The 20,367-nt window shown below is 47.3% G+C and overlaps 1 protein-coding gene across 6 annotated transcripts in view; it reads left to right on the top strand.

Moving 5' to 3' along the window:
• LOC115199071 (UHRF1-binding protein 1-like) overlaps positions 1-20,367 on the top strand; it is a 52,656-nt gene that overhangs the window by 23,967 nt on the left and 8,322 nt on the right. For 2 of the 6 annotated variants that reach the window (XM_029761604.1, XM_029761609.1), the window contains exons 10-22: positions 263-424; positions 1,169-1,278; positions 1,357-1,498; positions 1,793-1,989; positions 2,289-3,056; positions 3,637-4,301; positions 6,514-6,594; positions 7,081-7,235; positions 14,315-14,487; positions 16,312-16,462; positions 16,675-16,731; positions 18,226-18,485; positions 18,557-18,665. In XM_029761604.1, coding sequence (XP_029617464.1) covers positions 263-424; positions 1,169-1,278; positions 1,357-1,498; positions 1,793-1,989; positions 2,289-3,056; positions 3,637-4,301; positions 6,514-6,594; positions 7,081-7,235; positions 14,315-14,487; positions 16,312-16,462; positions 16,675-16,731; positions 18,226-18,485; positions 18,557-18,665 — 3,030 coding nt within the window. The remainder of the gene's footprint in view (positions 1-262; positions 425-1,168; positions 1,279-1,356; positions 1,499-1,792; positions 1,990-2,288; positions 3,057-3,636; positions 4,302-6,513; positions 6,595-7,080; positions 7,236-14,314; positions 14,488-16,311; positions 16,463-16,674; positions 16,732-18,225; positions 18,486-18,556; positions 18,666-20,367) is intronic. The other 4 variants (XM_029761605.1, XM_029761606.1, XM_029761608.1 and 1 more) reach the window with 4 other exon arrangements.

The following is a 20,367-nucleotide window of genomic DNA, read 5'->3' on the forward strand; positions in this document are numbered from 1 at the left end:
ACAACCTCCCTCCAACATTACTACCCCTCCCACAGAGCAGGTAAACACCACCACAACCTCTACCCAACCTCCCTCCAACTGCCACACAGCTGATGGGAGTAATAGTGATCTTTCTGATCTCTCAACACCACAAAACGTGTCTTTTTCTGTCTGTATACCACCTCTATTAGTGATAAGGGTAGGTACTTAGACAACGGTTTCTCCCTCGTCTCTTGCTTTCTGTCCTCTCTCCCCTTCTCCCTTCATCTCTCTCTGTCTCCAGGTGAGAGTTGTCTCCACTGGATGCAGTACAGTGAGGCCACTAAGGCCAGGGAGGGCTGGGCCAGGAGTCTACTGGAGGAGTTCAAGTCTAACGTGGAGATGTTGAAGACCGCCAAGAGAGACCGGGAGGGCCCGGCCAACTCTCACACCTCACCACAGCACGGTAAACAGAAGAGCAGCACACACACAGTCACACACACACAGAGTACGGTAAACAAGCGCACACACACACACACCTCCCCTTAATGTGATTGAAACATAGTAATCCAATAAAGCTGTGTTGGAGCATCTGTCCTGATTCACTTTTTATTCAACAACTATAAGAATCTGTCCCAGCAGCCCATGAAGAGTGATGTTGGTTAGACAGTTGACATTCAACTGAACTAGAATACACTTGATGTCATCTAGTGGGTCATTTTTAGGCGAGCCCGTAGAGTTGGAATTAAGTGAAGTGTTGGTTTCCCTAGCATCACACTGCCTAGTCACTCTTGAGTTCTGTGTCCCCCCCTCTCCAGTGTCCAGGTATCCCTCCAGTGTCTCCAGTGTTAGGGACAGTGTGTATGGTCCCGTAGGGCAGGACCAGACGGGAAGAGGAAGAATAGTGGTGGTTAGGGGGCCAGACGACCTACCTCCGGGGTGGGTGCGGGCACGAGCCATGGTACGAGCGAGGGCGCGGGAGAGGGCGAGGGCACGGGGGCGGGCACAGTGCTGCTTCTCATGCCTAGAGCCAGGTACCCCCTAACCGATGGTGTGCGCACGCGGTGTGCGGTGATACACACCTTTTGAGATGACGTCAGAGTGTGGCAAGTGGTCTGATTGGCTCTCTTTTTCTCTCCCCCCTCTGTCTCCTTATTCTCCCTACCATCCTTTCCCTCCCTCCCCCCGGCTCTTCATCTCTCCTCTCTAGGTAAGATCAGTACCAGTTCTACCAGTATCCTCAGTTCTCCCCAGACCCCCAGGACGCAGCTCCTGTCCAGCTCCATTGTCCTCAGGATAGCTGACTTCAGCATCTACCAGGTCAGCACACGCACACAGTTGACGTGCTTATCTGATCCACACACTTTGCGTACTGACCTCATCCCGTGTGTGTATCAGGTGTCCACAGCAGACCAGCGTCGCTCCAGCCCTAAGGCCATGATCTCCTGTAATAAGAAGTCCCTCTACCTCCCTCCTGAGATGCCTGCCATCCACGTCGAGTTCACCGAATACTACTTCCCTGATGGAAAGGACTACCCCAGTAAGATTGGTTCCTACTCTCATTCAGTTCCTAGTTTTTGGTTCCTGGACTCTCATCCTACAGGGTGTACATGCTTTATTCCAGCCTAGCGCTAACTCACCTGATTGAACTGTTTGAAGTCTTGACTTGATGTTTATGTGAATCGGGTGTGTTAGTGCTGAGGGAAAAGTGAATGCATTAGTGCGTCTCTTCTCTTCCCCCTCCACTCATTTCTAGTTTCCAACCTCTCTTCCCCACCTCCTGCAGTCCCTTGCATTGATTATTATGTAATCTTCTCTTCCCCACCTCCTGCAGTCCCTTGCCCCAACCTGTATGTGCAGCTGAATGCGCTGCAGCTGGTGCTGGACCCCAGGAGCCTGGTGTGGTGCAACCTGTTTGCGCTGGACCTGAGGCAGAGCCTGGAACAGTTCATGGAGCTCTACAAGCTCAACGACGAGGAACAGAAGCCTGACGAGCACATCGACATCAGGGTGGACGGACTAATGCTCAAGGTAGAGGGCAGAAAGGACACACACACACACACACTGTCATGATGTTATGTCTGTGTTCAAATCACACACACACTCAAATTGAGTACTTGGATACTTTGATTCAGTCATTTGAGAAATGCAAACGCTACCATAGCTGTGAAAAAGCCCTTGAAAAGGTCAACACACTCCATTTCTGTTAGAGCATAGTCTTTACATTTCAACAGATTGGAAATTATGCTCATTAGTCATCTTGTACACATTGATGACCTCTGTATGTATATTTTTTAATAATGTTTCTCTTCCTCTCTCCCCCATCACAGTTGGTAGTGCCCACGGACAGGGACCCCTCCTATCCCCAGGACCTCCCCCGCTCCGTCTCTGTCCAATGCTCGGAGATGGTGGCCACCAACACCCGCCACCCCCCCAACTGCTCCCGCTCCCACCTGGAAGCCCTCCTCCTCTCCTTCCAAGAACAACAGTTCTTCTCCACCTCCTTTTCCTCCTTCCCTCGCTCCTCCACCTCCTTCCCGGTGATCCACCCCGTTTTCCAGCGCCACGCGCATGAGCAGGACACTATGTTGCACAATGTGTATAAAGGGTTGGTGTCGCCCTCGTTGGGCGTGGATGCCCTCAAAATGCCAGCTGCCACAGACTTGTGGGCAGTTCATTTTGCCCAGTTCTGGGTGGACTACGAGGGGACGCGCGGCGGGAAGGGGCGGCCCCAGCCCTTCGTTGACGCCTTCCCCCTCACTCTGTGGGTGTGCCAGCCGGTCAGACACACCCAGCACCAGGAGCGGCTAATGGGCGGGGTTTCGAGAGGGCAGAGAACGCCCCTTTCTGCAGCTGCAGGCCTGGCCAGGAGCGAGCCTGTGGATACCGTGGGACGTCTGCAGAGGAAGAGGCTTTTGAAGGAGTACTATAGTACTGTTACGGACGCCACGGCAACAGAGGCCTCGTTGCCGCCTAGCAACGGACTTCACAAGCCACTGTCCCTGGACAACATCCCCCCACCTTCCTCGTCATCCTCTTCCAGTAAGGAGGCAGACATGCACATGTTAGTGCACGTACAGAAGCATTTGAGCGCTCAGGTGAGTGATGATTCCTATCTTTTGGTGTGTGTGTCTGTACACTGTAGTGTGTGTGTACACAAAACATTAGGAACATTTTCTTTTCATGACATAGCTTTCACCTGGTCAGTCTATGATCCCTTATTGATGGCACGTGTGTGTGTGTGTGTGTGTGCCATTCAGAGAGTGAATGAGCAAGACAAAATATTTAAGTGCCTTTGAACGGGTTATGGTAGTAGGTGCCAGGTGCACTGGTTTGTGTCAAGAACTGCAACGCTGCTGGGTTTTTCACACTCAACAGTTTCCCGTGTGTATCAAGAATGGTCCACCACCCAAAGGACATCCAGCCAACTTGACACAACTGTGGGAAGCATTGGAGTCAACATGGGCCAGCATCCCTGTGGAATGCTTTCCACACCCTGTAGAGTCCATGCATCGATGAATTGAGGCTGTTCTGAGGGCAAAAGGGTGGTGGAGCAAATGTTTTGTTCACTTTGTATTAATGTATGACGTGTGCGTGTAATGTGAACCAACGTGTTACACTGTGTTTATTTGAGAATACTGAAGTGTGTGTAGTTATGAGCATAATGTGTGTGTCCAGGTGAGCCACAGGCAGTACATGTTCCTGATGCGGTTGCAGCGCAGCATCAAAGCCTTGCAGCACACCCTGCAACAGGACCTGGAGGAGATGGGCTCCAAACGAGACAAGGCAAAGACCACATCGGACCCCCCTCCAGACCACCAGCCCTTCAGTGCCTGTGTGGGGATCCTGCTCAAAAGTGCGGAGGTAGCTCTCCTCTTGAAGCCGGTCCCCCAGCCCGAGGGTCCTGGTTCCCCCCTAGGGTCGGAGTTGTCCCCTTCGGAGAGTAGATGCACCTTGGAGACTGGGAGTGACGGAGGGGAGGGGGGAGATGGAGGAACCCACGTGGAGGGGGCTGGGGCGAAGGGAAGCTGTACAGTGGACCAGCTTATGTGTGGGGGAGGGGTAGAGGGTGGGATAACGCAAGGCCCCGCCCCTCTCATCCCCGCCTCCGCCCCCAACCTGAAGGCGTCTCTTGACGAGAGGACGGGGAGATCGAGTTCAGAGGAGTTGGGAGAGGCTTCCCTGGAGGCCCGGACTGGGGGAGAGGAGCCAGGGAGCGGAGTTGATTGTAAAGCCCAGCAGGGTGAGTCCTCCGGGGCAGACCCCTCTCTCTCAGACCCCCTCTCCACCAAAGACTGGAACGAGAAGAACCCTGGGGCCAGATTGCCTGAGTCTATGTCCAGGTAATTCCCTTCTGTCACTGTAACAGTCCTTTTCCAGCTATTTAGACCTGTAGCCACTGTCAATGACCAGGTATTCAGTTCAGTGTTTCCACTGCAGTCATTTAGCTGTGGCCCATGGCAAAATAATTGCCTCCATGGCAAAAAAATATGGGACATAAATAAACTAAATTCTACCGAGGTGCACTTCGAAGATGCTGAAACAGTCCACATGTACTTTTCCTCTGCAGACAAAATCAGACAACCCCACAGTATAATAGTTTATCTATTTACACAATCGGCTTGTTGTGTGTTATATGCAAGATAAATATTCCTCTCGAGGCGCGTTGAAGTTACGAGTGTCATAGGGAGGGAATTCCCAGAATCTAAAATCGGCTGCATTTATAGGCTGCTCACACTTTTACCAGCCGCACCGGTTTACTCTTTGTATGGTCTAATGAAGGAACACTGAATGAATATAATGAATAACTTAGAATTAACTGAATGATCGAAAATAGGCCTACCTGGTTGCACTTTGTGCAAGCTGTGTATTCATCTGCCGTGTTGTCCTTCCAAACTGGAGATTTCTCACAGCACGTTTCCACGGTGATGTAGCCTATTCCTTTATCATAACCTTTTTATTTCTCCGGTTAGGCCTACGTTAGCCATTTTCACGTAACCTAGGCTACCCAGGAAAAATACGCTTTGTAATGTGTTGTATCACAACCGGCGGTGATTGGGAGTCCCATAGGACGGCGGACAATATTGGCCCAGCATCGTCCGGGTTTGGCCGGTGTAGGCCGTCATTGTAAATAAGAATTTGTTCTTAACTGACTTGCCTAGTTAAATAAAAGGTTAAAAAAATCAAAATGATCTGGTGGGGTGAGGGAACATAAGCGCTGCACGTGGACAAATTAGAACATTTTAGCACCTCACGAATAAGGGACAGTTCCCTGCTCCACACACTCTCAATGCGTGCTTGGCTGGTAGCCTTGTGTCTGCCTCGCCGCTCACAGAATGGAATTCACAACAAGCTCCTGGGTTTTAAAATGTTTCCCGACCCGCAATATAATTGTTCTGAACCACGAGCCGACCCACGGTTTGAAAAGTTATTTTTTTATTCCACCCGCCAGTTGATTTTGATTTATAATTTTTTGGGGGGGCTCACCCATGCATCTGACTCGATGCAGGACTACTCATGATTAGCCCAATAGGGTAAATGCAGATAGGCTGAAGCATGGGGTAGCCTATTTATTTATAGCCACTTTGCTGCATCAGTTGGGATACAGGTGATAATGCTTATTGCTAATAGCATACCTGATCATATGAACCATGCATAGGCTATAAGCATGGTCCACTATGTTACAATTTAAACAAATAATTTTACCAATATGTTATTTGGCTAATTTCTGGAGGTAGAAATTGTATTTTGGTTGGTGTCAATTTTTGATAGAATGTCCTTTAAAAAAGTATTCAGAAGTGAGCTTCTCAGTCCTTCTGCATAACAATTCTCTGGGGGGGACCCCCAATACAGTGGGGGAGGGAAACCCCTGACCTTTCCCCTTTACTGCTACACATTTTTCCAGAGGAACACTGATTCCGTTACTTCCATAACATATTGTTCAGCTATTCAGACGGTCAGTTCTATAAAACATTCACTGTGATAATTCACTCCAAATCAAAGAAAACAATAAGAACATCTTTACTGTAACTTAGTGCATGTCCCGGTGGCAGATCAGCAGTGGGAAATGCAGGCCGATCTGCAGGCAGACCGTAACACTCATTCAGAGGACTTAAGACAAGCTTTAAGTTAAGTCACTCCCATTACTGCAATACTCAGTCACAACAATACTTCCTGCAGATGTCATTACAGTTACTCACTTATTCATGCCCAGCTTAGTAAACCATCATTTACTGTTACTTTACTGTTACTTGGTCAGTCCCATCGCATCAGTCTGTAGTACTACATCATGTCTGTGTAACTACAGTGACCGCACTGTACCTGCCCTATACGTCACAATATCAATGTTGTCGTCCATAAGAGGTGTTTGTTAATTTGTGTGTTTCTGCCTTGTCCAATGTGCTCCCATACAAGGGGTGTGTGTGTGTGTGTGTGTGTGTGTGTGTGTGTGTGTGTGTGTGTGTGTGTGTTTTTCTCACTCTGCTACTCTGTAGCTCAGTGTGTCCTCTGCTCTGACCCATGCGAGGTGTGTGTGTGTGTTCTCTCTCTACAAAGGAAAGGCAGTCTGTCAGGGGTTTCTGACCGGCTCAGCTCCTCAAACACCCGGTCCACCTCCCTATATTCTATTTCCAACATGTAAGACACGCTATGGGTCTGTCTGTGTGTGTCCGCATTCCTTTAAATATCTGTTACACGTTGTGTGTGTGTGTGTGTGTGTGTGTACGTGTGCATGTAGAATTGTCTGTGGTTGGTTGTATATCTGTGGGAGTGTATGTGGGGCTGTATACGTTTACACGCTGCAAGTTGGTGTGTGTACCCGGTGAATAGTGTGTGTAGCCTTTATCTGGTGACTAGTAGCATATAGCCTTGGCTAGGTCAGCGGTCTAGACGTGAGCCCAGTTTCCCAAAAGCACCTTAAGGCTAAGTTCATTGTTAGAACCAGCTCAATGGTTCTGATGATGAACTCAACCTTAAAATGCTTTTGGGAAACCGGGCTCAGGGCTATTCAAATCAAATCCAAGCCTTGAGGTCCACAGTACTCCTGTTTTTCTTTCCCCTCACCCTTCTCCCCCACTCACACTCACTCTTGTTTGTTTGTTTTTGTTTGTGTGTGTGTTCCAGTGGGCGTCTGATGAGGGAGCGTTCCCAGTCCAGTTTCTCAGTGTCCTATAAGAACATGAAGAAGACTCCGTCTCTGCAGTCCTTGGACAACCTCTCCATAGACAGCTACCTGATGGAGGACGGAGACACAGACACATACAGCCTGCTGGAGAGGGGTAGGAAACACACACACACACACACACACACACACACACACACACACACACACACACACACACACACACACACACACACACACTGGGTCCTAGACTTCCTGACGGGCTGACCCCAGGTGGTGAAGGAAAGCAACATCCCCTCCACCACTGACCCTCAACACGGGGGCCCCTCTGATGCGAGCTCAGCCGCCTCCTGTACTCCCTGTTCACCCATGACTGCGTGGTCATGCGCGTCTACAACTCATTCATCAGGTTTGCTGACGACACAACAGTGGTAGGCCTGATTTACTAACAACGAGACAGCCTACAAGGAGGAGGTGAGAGCCCTGGTGGAGTGGTGCCAGAAAAATAACCTCTCCCTCAACGTCAACAAAACGAAGGCGCTGATCGTGGACTTCAGGAGGCCGCAGCGAGAGAACGCCCCCATCCACGTCGACGGGGCCGTAGTGGATAGAGTCAAAAGCTTCTCGTTCCTCCATGAGAATGTGAAATGGTCCCTTCACACCGACAGTGTGATGAAGATGGCGCAACAAAGCCTCTTCAACCTCAGGATGCTGAAGAAATTCAGCTTGGCCCCTAATATGCTGACCAAACCAGCCGCGTTGCAAAATAAATGTACATGTTCAATCATTTCATCCACTCCTCACGCGCGTCAACGGGTGTCTGCGTACCAGGCACTGTAAAATAACTTGGCTCTATTTTAGAAGCTTGACTCGCTGCAAGTCCAGCCTCTTCTATCTACTCATTGGTTTTTAGGAGCATATACCCACGTGGGTGATTGAAAGATGAACTGAGGTCCACACTCCAGTCCAGTTGGTGGTGGTAATGCACCTTGCCAACCGCAACATAAAATCCACAGAAGAAGAAAGATGAACAAGGTGAGACTAATCAAAGGGGAAACCTAGTTAGTTATCTGTGGATTAATTGTCGGAGTAGAGAACACACGATTTTGTATGACTCAAAATAGGTCATAATTCTACAAAGATCCAGCTCAAAAAAGGACCATATGCATTTCAGGTAAAATAACAAGCCAAAGTTGATCTCCTAGGACAAATTAACTAGCAACAGCAAGCTAGCTAAATGTCCATGAATGTTTAATTTACGTTTCGACCTCTCCCCAAATTAATGTAGTTGGTTCACAGTAGGTTTTGGTATTTTAACCTGTCATGAACGCGTCTGGTAGAGATGGACAAAATCAACACGCGCGCACACAGACGATGAGCAAGTTTGGTTGGCATGTAAGACCCTCACAAACTTCGACAGATGCACCATTGAAAGCATCCTGTAAGGGCTGTATTACCTCATGGTACGGCAATTGCACCGCTCGCAACCTCCAGGCTCTCCAGAGGGTGGTGCGGTCAGCCCAACGCATCATCGGGGGCATCTACAGCACCCGGTGTTTCAAAGGCCAAGAAGATCATCATTCTTCCCGCTACCACCTACAAGACGGAGACTGTACAGGTGCATCAACGTTGGGACCGAGAGACTGATAAACAGCTTCTATATCCAGGCCATCGGACTATTAAATAGTTGTCACTAGCCGGCCTCCGCCCAGTACCCTGGCCTGAACCTTAGACACTGTCACTCGCCAGCTAACACCCAGTACTCTACCCTGCACCTTAGACTGCTGCCCTATGTACATAATAATGTTTCCATACTGATTTACCCACTTCATATGTATATACTGTATTGTAGTCATGGATCATCCTATATATACTGCTCAAAAAAATAAAGGGAACACTTAAACAACACATCCTAGATCTGAATGAAAGAAATAATCTTATTAAATACTTTTTTCTTTACATAGTTGAATGTGCTGACAACAAAATAATCAATGGAAATCCAATTTATCAACCCATGGAGGTCTGGATTTGGAGTCACACTCAAAATTAAAGTGGAAAACCACACTACAGGCTGATCCAACTCTGATGTAATGTCCTTAAAACAAGTCAAAATGAGGCTCAGTAGTGTGTGTGGCCTCCACGTGCCTGTATGACCTCCCTACAATGCCTGGGCATGCTCCTGATGAGGTGGTGGATGGTCTCCTGAGGGATCTCCTCCCAGACCTGGACTAAAGCATCCGCCAACTCCTGGACAGTCTGTGGTGCAACGTGGCGTTGGTGGATGGAGCGAGACATGATGTCCCAGATGTGCTCAATTGGATTCAGGTCTGGGGAACGGGTGGGCCAGTCCATAGCATCAATGCCTTCCTCTTGCAGGAACTGCTGACACACTCTAGCCACATGAGGTCTAGCATTGTCTTGCATTAGGAGGAACCCAGGGCCAACCGCACCAGCATATGGTCTCACAAGGGGTCTGAGGATCTCATCTCGGTACCTAATGGCAGTCAGGCTACCTCTGGCGAGCACATGGAGGGCTGTGTGGCCCCCCAAAGAAATGCCACCCCACACCATGACTGACCCACCTCCAAACCGGTCATGCTGGAGGATGTTGCAGGCAGCAGAACGTTCTCCACGGCGTCTCCAGACTCTGTCACGTCTGTCACGTGCTCAGTGTGAACCTGCTTTCATCTGTGAAGAGCACAGGGCGCCAGTGAATTTGCCAATCTTGGTGTTCTCTGGCAAATGCCAAACGTCCTGCACGGTGTTGGGCTGTAAGCACAACCCCCACCTGTGGACGTCGGGCCCTCATACCACCCTCATGGAGTCTGTTTCTGACCGTTTGAGCAGACACATGCACATTTGTGGCCTGCTGGAGGTCATTTTGCAGGGCTCTGGCAGTGCTTCTCCTGCTCCTCCTTGCACAAATGCGGAGGTAGCGGTCCTGCTGCTGGGTTGTTGCCCTCCTACGGCCTCCTCCACGTCTCCTGATGTACTGGCCTGTCTCCTGGTAGCGCCTCCATGCTCTGGACACTACGCTGACAGACACAGCAAACCTTGCCACAGCTCGCATTGATGTGCCATCCTGGATGAGCTGCACTACCTGAGCCACTTGTGTGGGTTGTAGACTCCGTCTCATGCTACCACTACAGTGAAAGCACCGCCAGCATTCAAAAGTGACCAAAACATCAGCCAGGAAGCATAGGAACTGAGAAGTGGTCTGTGGTCCCCACCTGCAGAACCACTCCTTTATTGGGGGTGTCTTGCTAATTGCCTATAATTTCCACCTGTTGTCTATTCCATTTGCACAACAGCATGTGAAATTTATTGTCAATCAGTGTTGCTTCGTAAGTGGACAGTTTGATTTCACAGAAGTGTGATTGACTTGGAGTTACATTGTGTTGTTTAAGTGTTCCCTTTATTTTTTTGAGCAGTGTATTTACTTCTGTACAGACCTATTCATATTACTGTCCATACACACCATTCACATACATATATTTATATTCCAGACTCGGGTCCGGAATCTATTTCCTGCCATTCTATCCATTTTGCTGTGGGGTTTTGTGTGTGTATTTAAATGCTGTATTCTCAACATAGCTCATTGATTGCGTACTTGTTTTACTGCATTGTTCGGAGCTACAGTTGAAGTCGGAAGTTTACATACACTTGGGTTGGAGTCATTAAAACTAGTTTTTCAACCACTCCATAAATTTCTTGTTAAACTATAGTTTTGGCAGGTCGGTTAGGACATCTACTTTGTGCATGACACAAGTAATTTTTCCAACAATTGTTTACAGACAGATTATTTCACTTATAATTCACTGTATAACAATTCCAGTGGGTCAGAAGTTTACATACACTAAGTTGACTGTGCCTTTTAAACAGCTTGGAAAATTCCAGAAAATGATGTCATGGCTTTAGAAGCTTCTGATAGGCTAATTGACATCAGTTGAGTCAATTGACGTACCTGTGGATGTATTTCAAGGCATACCTTCAAACTCAGTGCCTCTTTGCTTGACATCATGGGAAAATCAAAAGAAATCAGACAAGACCTCAGAAAAAAATTGTAGACCTCCACAAGTATGGTTCATCCTTGGGAGCAATTTTCAAATGCCTGAAGGTACCACGTTAATCTGTACAAACAATAGTACGCAAGTATAAACACCATGGGACCACGCAGTCGTCATACCGCTCAGGAAGGAGACTCGTTCTGTCTCCTAGAGATGAACGTACTTTGGTGTGAAAAGTGCAAATCAATCCCAGAACAACAGCAAAGGACCTTGTGAAGATGCTGGAGGAAACAGGTACAAAAGTATCTATATCCACAGTAAAACGAGTCCCTTATCGACATGACCTGAAAGGCCACTCAGCAAGGAAGAAGCCACTGCTCCAAAACCACCATTAAAAATCCAGACTACCGTTTGCAACAGCACATGGGGACAAAGATTGTACTTTTTGGAGAAATGTCCTCTGGTCTGATGAAACAAAAATACAACTGTTTGGCCATAATGACCATCATTATGTTTGGAGGAAAAAGGGGGAGGCTTGCAAGCCGAAGAACACCATCCCAACCGTGAAGCACGGGGGTGGCAGCATCATGTTGTGGGGGTGCTTTACTGCAGGAGGGACTGGTGCACTTCACGAAATAGATGACATCATGAGGATGGAAAATGATGTGGATATAATGAAGCAACATCTAAAGACATCAGTCAGGAAGTTAAAGCTTGATTGCAAATGGGTCTTCCAAATGGACAATGACCCCAAGCATACTTCCAAAGTTGTGGCAAAATGGCTTAAGGACAACAAAGTCAAGGTATTGGAGTGGCCATCACAAAGCCCTGACCTCAATCCTATAGAACATTTGTGGGCAGAACTGAAAAGGCATGTGCGAGTAAGGAGGCCTACAAACCTGACTCCGTTACACCAGCTCTGTCAGGAGGAATGGGCTAAAATACACCCAACTTATTGTGGGAAGCTTGTGGAAGGCTACCTGAAACGTTTGACCCAAGTTAAACAATTTAAAGGCAATGCTACCAAATACTAATTGAGTGTGTGTAAACTTCTGACCCACTGGGAATGTGACGAAAGAAATAAAAGCTGAAATGAATAATTCTCTCTGCTATAAATCTGACATTTCACATTCTTAAAATTAAAGTGGTGATCCTAACTGACCTAAGACAGGGAATTTTTACTAGGAGTAAATGTCAGGAATTGTGAAACTGAGTTTAAATGTATTTGGCTAAGGTGTATGTAAACTTCCTACTTCAACTGTAGTAACTAACATAAGAATGTCACTGCACCCGCAAGAACATCTTCTAAACTGTGTATGCGATCAATAAACTTCGATTTGACGCGCACACACACACACACACACACACACACACACACACACACACACACACACACACACACACGGTTGAGCATGATTCTCCTCCAGGCTTTACAGGTCTGACTAGGTCTATCCATCATGTGCAGAGCTTGTCACTGTGCCTCAATTTAAATTTTATTTTTATTTTTTGGGGGTGTTTATAGGAGAACATATTATCTAAAATACAGACATTTTACTCTTTTATTTGGCCTAAATATGGAGTAATAACTCCAGACTTAGTCCTGAGAATAAACCATGTTTCTGTACATATTGAATGATTTTGAAGAGTTCTTTCTATTCCATAGTTTGTCCAGGTGATGGCAGTTGTGAGCTGATATGATCTATACCAGAATAAAGATGTCTCTCACTGTCAACTGCGTTTATTTTCAGCAAATGTAACGTGTAAATATTTGTATAAACATAAGATTAAACAACTGAGACATAAGCTGAACAGGTTCTACAGACATGTGACTAACAGAAATGGAATAATGTGTCCCTGAACAAAGGGGGGTCAAGATCAAAAGTAATAGTCAGTGTCTGGTGTGGCCACCAGCTGCAATAAGTACTGCAGTGCATCTCCTCCTCATGGACTGCACCAGATTTGCCCATTCTTGCTGTGAGATGTTACCCCACTCTTCCACCAAGGCACCTGCAAGCTCCCGGACGTTTCTGGGGGGAATGGCCCTAGCCCTCACCCTCCAATCCAACAGGTCCCAGACGTGCACAATGGGATTGAGATCAGGGCTCTACGCTGGCCATGGCAGAACACTGACATTCATGTCTTGCAGGAAATCACGCACAGAACGAGCAGTATGGCTGGTGGCATTGTCATGCTGGAGGGTCATGTCAGGATGAGCCTGCAGGAAGGGTACCACATGAGGGAGGAGGATGTCTTCCCTGTAACACACAGCGTTGAGATTGCCTGCAATGACAACAAGCTCAGTCAGATGAGGCTGTGACACACCGCCCCAGACCATGACGGACCCTCCACCTCCAAATCGATCCCTCTCCAGAGTACAGGCCTCGGTGTAACGATCATTCCTTCGACGATAAACGCGAGGCCGACCATCACCCCTGGTGAGACAAAACCGTGACTCGTCAGTGAAGAGCACTTTTTGCCAGTCCTGTCTGGTCCAGCGACGGTGGGTTTGTGCCCATAAGCGACGTTGTTGCCGCTGATGTCTGTTGAGGACCTGACTTACAATAGGCCTACAAGCCCTCAGTCCAGCCTCTCTCAGCCTGTTGTGGACAGTCTGAGCACTGATGGAGGGATTGTGCGTTCCTGGTGTAACTCAGGCAGTTGTTATTGCCATCCTGTACCTGTCCCGCAGGTGTGATGTTCGGATGTACCGATCCTGTGCAGGTGTTGTTACACATGGTCTGCCACTGCGAGGACGATCAGCTGTCTGTCCTGTCTTCCTGTAGCGCTGTCTTAGGGGTCTCACAGTACGGACATTGCAATTTATTGCCCTGGCCACATCTGCGGTCCTCATGCCTCGCAGCATGCGGGAATGTTCATGCAGATGAGCAGGGACCCTGGGCATCTTTCTTTTTGGTGTTTTCAGTCAGTAGAAAGGCCTCTTTAGTGTCCTAAGTTTTCATAACTTTGATCTTAATTGCCTACCGTCTGTAAGCTGTTTGTCTTAACGACCGTTCCACAGGTGCATGTTCATTAATTGTTTATGGTTCATTGAACAAGCATGGGAAACAGTGTTTAAACCCTTTACAATGAAGATCTGTGAAGTTATTTGAATTCGTAAAAATCATCTGAAAGTCAGGGTCCTGAAAAAGGGACGTTTCTTTTTTTTGGTGAGTTTAGGTTTCTGTCTGGTATTAATCCATGTATTGTATTATTCATTCTGTGTCCACAGACGACGTGTCCATCTCAGGCTTTAAGGATGTGGTGAGGGAGCAGAGTGCCACAGAAATTGCCAAGGAGGCAGCAGCAGTAGCGGCCATGGGCACAGGGGAGCAGGACACTGCTGGCTCACCAGATACTGTCAGTGCCACCTCCCAGAGCATCGACGAACCCACCAAAGACATGGTAATACACACATGCACAGGAAATGTATGCTCACATTCAGGCATGGACACATGAACAGACACCGTGCTGTACACACACATGCATACTATACAATGCATTCAGAAAGTATTCAGACCCCTTGACTTTTTCCACATTTTGTTATGTTACAGCCTTGTTATAAAATGGATGAAACAGGTTTTTTTTACCTTTTTGCAAATGTATTAAAAATAAACTGATATTACATTTACATAAGTATTCAGACCCTTTACTCAGTACTTTGTTGAAGCACCTTAGGCAGCGATTACAGCCTTGAGTCTTCTTGGGTATGACGCTACAAGCTTGACACACCTGTATTTGGTGAGTTTCTAACATTCTCTGCAGATCCTCTCAAGCTCTGTCAGGTTGAATAGGGAGTGTCACTGCACAGCTTTTTTCAGGTCTCTCCAGAGATGTTCGATCGGGTTCAAGTCCGGGCTCTGTCAGGTTGAATAGGGAGTGTCACTGCACAGCTTTTTTCAGGTCTCTCCAGAGATGTTCGATCGGGTTCAAGTCCGGGCTCTGGCTGGGCCATTCAAGGACATTGAGACTTGTCCCGAAGCCACTCCTGTGTTTTCTTGGCTGTGTGCGTAAGTTCGTTGTCCTGTTGGAAGGTGAACCTTTGCCCCAGTCTGAGAACCTGCTCCAGAGCACTCAGGACTTCATCAAGGATCTCTTTGTACTTTGCTACGTTCATCTTTGCCTTGATCCTGACAAGTTTCCCAGTCCATGCTGCTGAAAAACATCCCCACAGCATGATGCTTCCACAAACATGCTTCACCGTAGGGATGGTGCCAGGTTTCCTCCTGACGTGACGCTTAGCAGTCAGGCCAAGGAGTTCAATCTTGGTTTCATCAGACCACAAAATCTTGTTTCTCATGGTCTGAGTCTTTAGGTGCCTTTTGGCAAACTCCAAGCGGGCTGTCATGTGCCTTTTTCTGCGGAGTGGTTTCCGTCTGGCCACTCTACCAAAAAGGCCTGATTGGTGGAGTGCTGCAGAGATGGTTGTCCTTCTGGAAGTTTCTCCCATCTCCACAGAGGAACTCTGGGTTCTTTGTCACCTCCCTGACCAAGGCCCTTCTGCCCCGATTGCTCAGTTTGGCCGTGCGGCCATTTCTAGGAATAGTCTTGGTTGTTCCAAACTTCTTCCATTTAAGAATGATGGAAGGCCACTGTGTTCTTGGGGACCTTCAATGCTGTAGAACTGTTTTGGTAGCCTTCCCCAGATCTGTGCCTCGACACAATCCTGTCTCGTAGCTCCACGGACAATTCCTTCGACCTCATGGCTTGGTTTTTGCTGCATGCACTGTCAACTGTGAGACCTTATATAGACAGGTGTGTTCCTTTCCAAATCATGTCCTATCAACTGAATTTACCACAGGTGGACTCCATGTTGTAGAAACATCTCAGGGATGATCAATGGAAAAAGGATGCACCTGAGCTCATTTTCGAGTTTCATAGCAAAAGGTCTGAATATTTATGCAAATAAAATATTTCTGTTTAATACATTTGCAAACAATTCTAAAAACCTTTTTTCTCTTTGTCATGAGGTATTGTGTGTAGATTGAAAATGTTTTATTTAATCCATATTAGAACAAGGCTGTAACGTAACTAAATGTGGAAAAAGTCAAAGGGTCTGAATACTTTCCGAAAGCACTGTACATACATTTATACACACACACATGCATGAGTACACATGAGCATTTTTCATTTCCTGAACTGTAATCTTACCCCACTTTCTGAATTGATTGAATTAACTTAGACTCTCTTATCCAACTTAATGCCTCCCTCCCTCACTCCCCCCCCCAGGTGTCGGTGCTGGTGCTGAAGGTGCGGTGTGTGTGTGGGGGGATGGAAGTGCGAGGGGAGAGCACGGCTGTGTCTCTGGAGGTGGGCTGCGTCAGACCCACACAGCTGGGAAACGTCAGCCTCCGACAATACCTCAGCAACCGCAGCCTGGGTGAAGACACACACAGACGCATGCGTAGACACACAAATGTATACTCTTGCATGCATGCATACATACATGTGGGCTAGTACACACACATTGCAGTCATACATGCGCACAAACTGCAGTTTTGCTATTCCCCATTCTCTTGGAGTACTATCTATAGCTGGGTGAAGACTACACACTCCCAATTGACTTGGTTTACCCTTCCATAACTCTTGCAGGTATGGTACCCACTGCTCAGGGCAGCACTATTGTACCCCCTGCCCCAGGCAGCGAAGGTATGTGTGTGTGGAACATAAGCATGGGTAGGCAAACGCAAGCTTGCGCACAAGTGCTACTACCTGTTTGTGTTTCAGTGTGCCTCTGATTTCATCATTGGTATGAAATGACAGATAGTAATTAGTATTTTTGCTCCACCAAGCATGCTACACACGCTTGTTTTACTATCCTTGTGGGGACCAAACTATTGATTCCCATTCAAAATCCTATTTTCTCTAACCACAAACCCTAACCCTAATTGTAGCCCTGAACCAAACCCTTAAGCCTATAAATAGCCTTTTTCCTTGTGGGGATCGTCAAATGTCCACATGATTTTCCTTGTTTTACTATCCTGGTGAGGACTTCTGGTTCCCACAAGGATAGTAAAAAAACACACACACAATGTGTGACTGCAGTGTATGTCTCAAGGGGTGTGTGTGTCTTACTGCTGCAGTGAGACGGTGCATTAGCACTAATGGGGGTTTTGCTCCCTTTACCAGCTACATTAAACCCAGTGTCGGTATGTGTTTTTGTGGCACCACAGGTTGTGTGCATGTGTGTCTCCAGCATGTCACCTCCAACGTGTGTGAATATTTAAGAGGGGTTGGTGAGGTCCATATTTACCCCCAGTACTATGAGGCTCGCTCGCTCAGCTCCGCCGCCTCCCTCTTTCACAGAAGAGTAATCCCTCTCCCTCGGCTCCGCCTCCTTCCTCTTTCACAGAAGAGTATTCCCTCTCTCTCCCTCGGCTCCGCCTCCTTCCTCTTTCACAGAAGAGTAATCCCTCGGCTCCGCCTCCTTCCTCTTTCACAGAAGAGTAATCCCTCTCTCTCCCTCAGCTCCGCCTCCTTCCTCTTTCACAGAAGAGTAATCCCTCTCTCTCCCTCAGCTCCGCCTCCTTCCTCTTTCACAGAAGAGTAATCCCTCCCTCAGCTCGGCTCCGCCTCCTTCCTCTTTCACAGAAGAGTAATCCCCATCTCTCTCCTTCACTACCCCTCTCTCTCGCGCTCTCCTTTCCTACCCCGCTCTGTCTCGCTCTCCTTCTCAATCACTTTCTCACTATTTCTGTTTTTACCTCTTACCTTCTCTCACGTCTGCCATTTCCTCCCTCCATCTCTCCTTCCTTCCTTACTGAGGCAGTGACCGATGTGTTGTCGTTATATTAAAATGTGTGTCTGCGTGCGTGCAGCTGCTGTGGCACTTTACTGGCCTTTAAATAGTTTTATGGGATTAGTACCCCTTACCCCCAGAAGGGCCCTTGCTTTACAAATTAGTCACACCTTAGAAGTGGATTCATAGACTGGCGTCAGCAGTAAGGCAATGTCTGGTTGTATGCCTGCCAAGCGGCCATCGCTGAGCCTTTTCTTTGAGTTGTGGTTGCAGTGATTCTGTTTGTATTGCAGCCAATCTATGCCTTCTCTTTTTAATGGGAATTGATTGATTACTGCCTGATTATTGATGTTGTCATTTTCTCTCCTCCCACTCCCCTCTCTCCTTCCTCTTTCCGTCGCTAGGTGGTGGTGGTCTGGAGGCCAATTCAGACGGGACCACCCATCTCCCGGAGGTCAGGGCTCGGCTGGAGAGCGGGCCCTGTGCTGCCACCCACTCCCCCCTGGCCGAGACCAACGGTTTCCTCCAGCTGCGTCTCCACGGCTACCGGGCCAGCTTCCTCATGTCGTCGCTAAGGAACCTGGCTCACTTCCTGGAAGATGACTCCGCCCCCCAGGTCCTCCCGATGGAGATCAGCGTCAGGGACACACACATCGACCTGAAGGTGGGGATGAACACACACACACACACACACAAATTAACCACAGACACATTAACCTCTGTCCCCCTATGCAGGATGATGGTCTCCGTGACAACCCGTCTGACCCTGATCCCACCCCCATCACCCTGCACATCGCCAACCTGCTCATCCACAGGACCGACGATGGAGCCTTCTCTATAGGGGGTGAGACACACACACTGCCTCACTCACTCACTCACTCATATATATATATATATACACATACACTGCCTTACACATTCAGTCATATACAGTTGAAGTCGGAAGTTTACATAGACCTTAGCCAAATACATTTAAACTCCGTTTTTCCCAATTCCTGACATTTAATCCTAGGAAAAATTCCCTGTCTTAGGTCAGTTAGGATCACCACTTTATTTTAAGAATGTGAAATGTCAGAATAATAGTAGAGAGAATTATTCATTTCAGGTTTTATTTCTTTCATCACATTCCCAGTGGGTCAGAAGTTTACATACTCAATTAGTATTTGGTAGCATTGCCTTTACATTTTTTTTATTTGGGTCAAACATTTCGGGTAGCCTTTCACAAGCTTCCCACAATAAGTTGGGTGAATTTTGGCCCATTCCTCTTGACAGAGCTGGTGAACTGAGTCAGGTTTGTACGCCTCCTTGCTTGCACACGCTTTTTCAGTTCTGCCCACAAATGTTCTATAGGACTGAGGTCAGGGCTTTGATTGCCACTCCAATACCTTGACTTTGTTGTCCATAAGCCATTTTGCCACAACTTTGGAAGAATGCTTGGGGTCATTGTCCATTTGGAAGACCCATTTGCGACCAAGCTTTAACTTCCTGACTGATGTCTTGAGATGTTGCTTCAATATATCCACAATTTTCCATACTCATGATGCCATCTATTTTGTGAAGTGCACCAGTCCCTCCTGTAGTAAAGCACCCCCACAACATGATGCTGCCACCCCCGTGTTTCACGGTTGGGATGGTGTTCTTCGGCTTGCAAGACTCCCCCTTTTTCTTCCAAACATAACAATGGTCATTATGGCCAAACAGTTGTATTTTTGTTTCATCAGACCAGAGGACATTTCTCCAAAAAGTACGCTCTTTGTCCCCATGTGCAGTTGCAAACCATAGTCTGGCTTTTTTATTGCGGTTTTGGAGCGGTGGCTTCTTCCTTGCTGAGCGGTCTTTCAGGTTATGTCGATATAGGAATCATTTTACTGTGGATATAGATACTTTTGTACCTGTTTCCTCATCTGTTTCCGCATCTTCACAAGGTCCTTTGCTGTTGTGGGATTGATTTGCACTTTTCACACCAAAGTACGTTCATCTCTAGGAGACAGAACGCGTCTCCTTCCCGAGCGGTATGACGGCTGCGTGGTCCCATGGTGTTTGTACAGATGAACCTGATACCTTCAGGTGTTTGGAAATTGCTCCCAAGGATGAACCAGACTTGTGGAGGTCTACAATTTTCTGAGGTCCTGGCTGATTTTTTTTTTGTTGATTTCCCTATGATGTCAAGCAAAGAGGCACTGAGCTAGAAGGTATGCCTTGAAATACATCCACACCTCCAATTGACTCAAATTATGTCAATTAGCCTATCAGAAGCTTCTAAAGTCATGATATCCTTTTCTGGAATTTTCCAAGCTGTTTAAAGGCACAGTCAACTTAGTGTATGTAAACTTCTGACCCACTGGAATTGTGATACAGTGAATTATAAGTAAAATAATCTCTAAACAATTGTTGGAAAATGTACTTGTGTCGTGCACAAAGTAGATGTCCTAACCGACTTGCCAAAACTATAGTTTGTTAACAAGAAATTTGTGGAGTTGTTGAAAAACTAGTTTTAATGATTCCAACCTAAGTGTATGTAAACTTCCGACTTCAACTGTTTTGAG

The sequence above is a fragment of the Salmo trutta genome, chromosome 8 (assembly GCF_901001165.1).
Source record: "Salmo trutta chromosome 8, fSalTru1.1, whole genome shotgun sequence".
Taxonomy (NCBI): Eukaryota; Metazoa; Chordata; class Actinopteri; order Salmoniformes; family Salmonidae; genus Salmo; species Salmo trutta.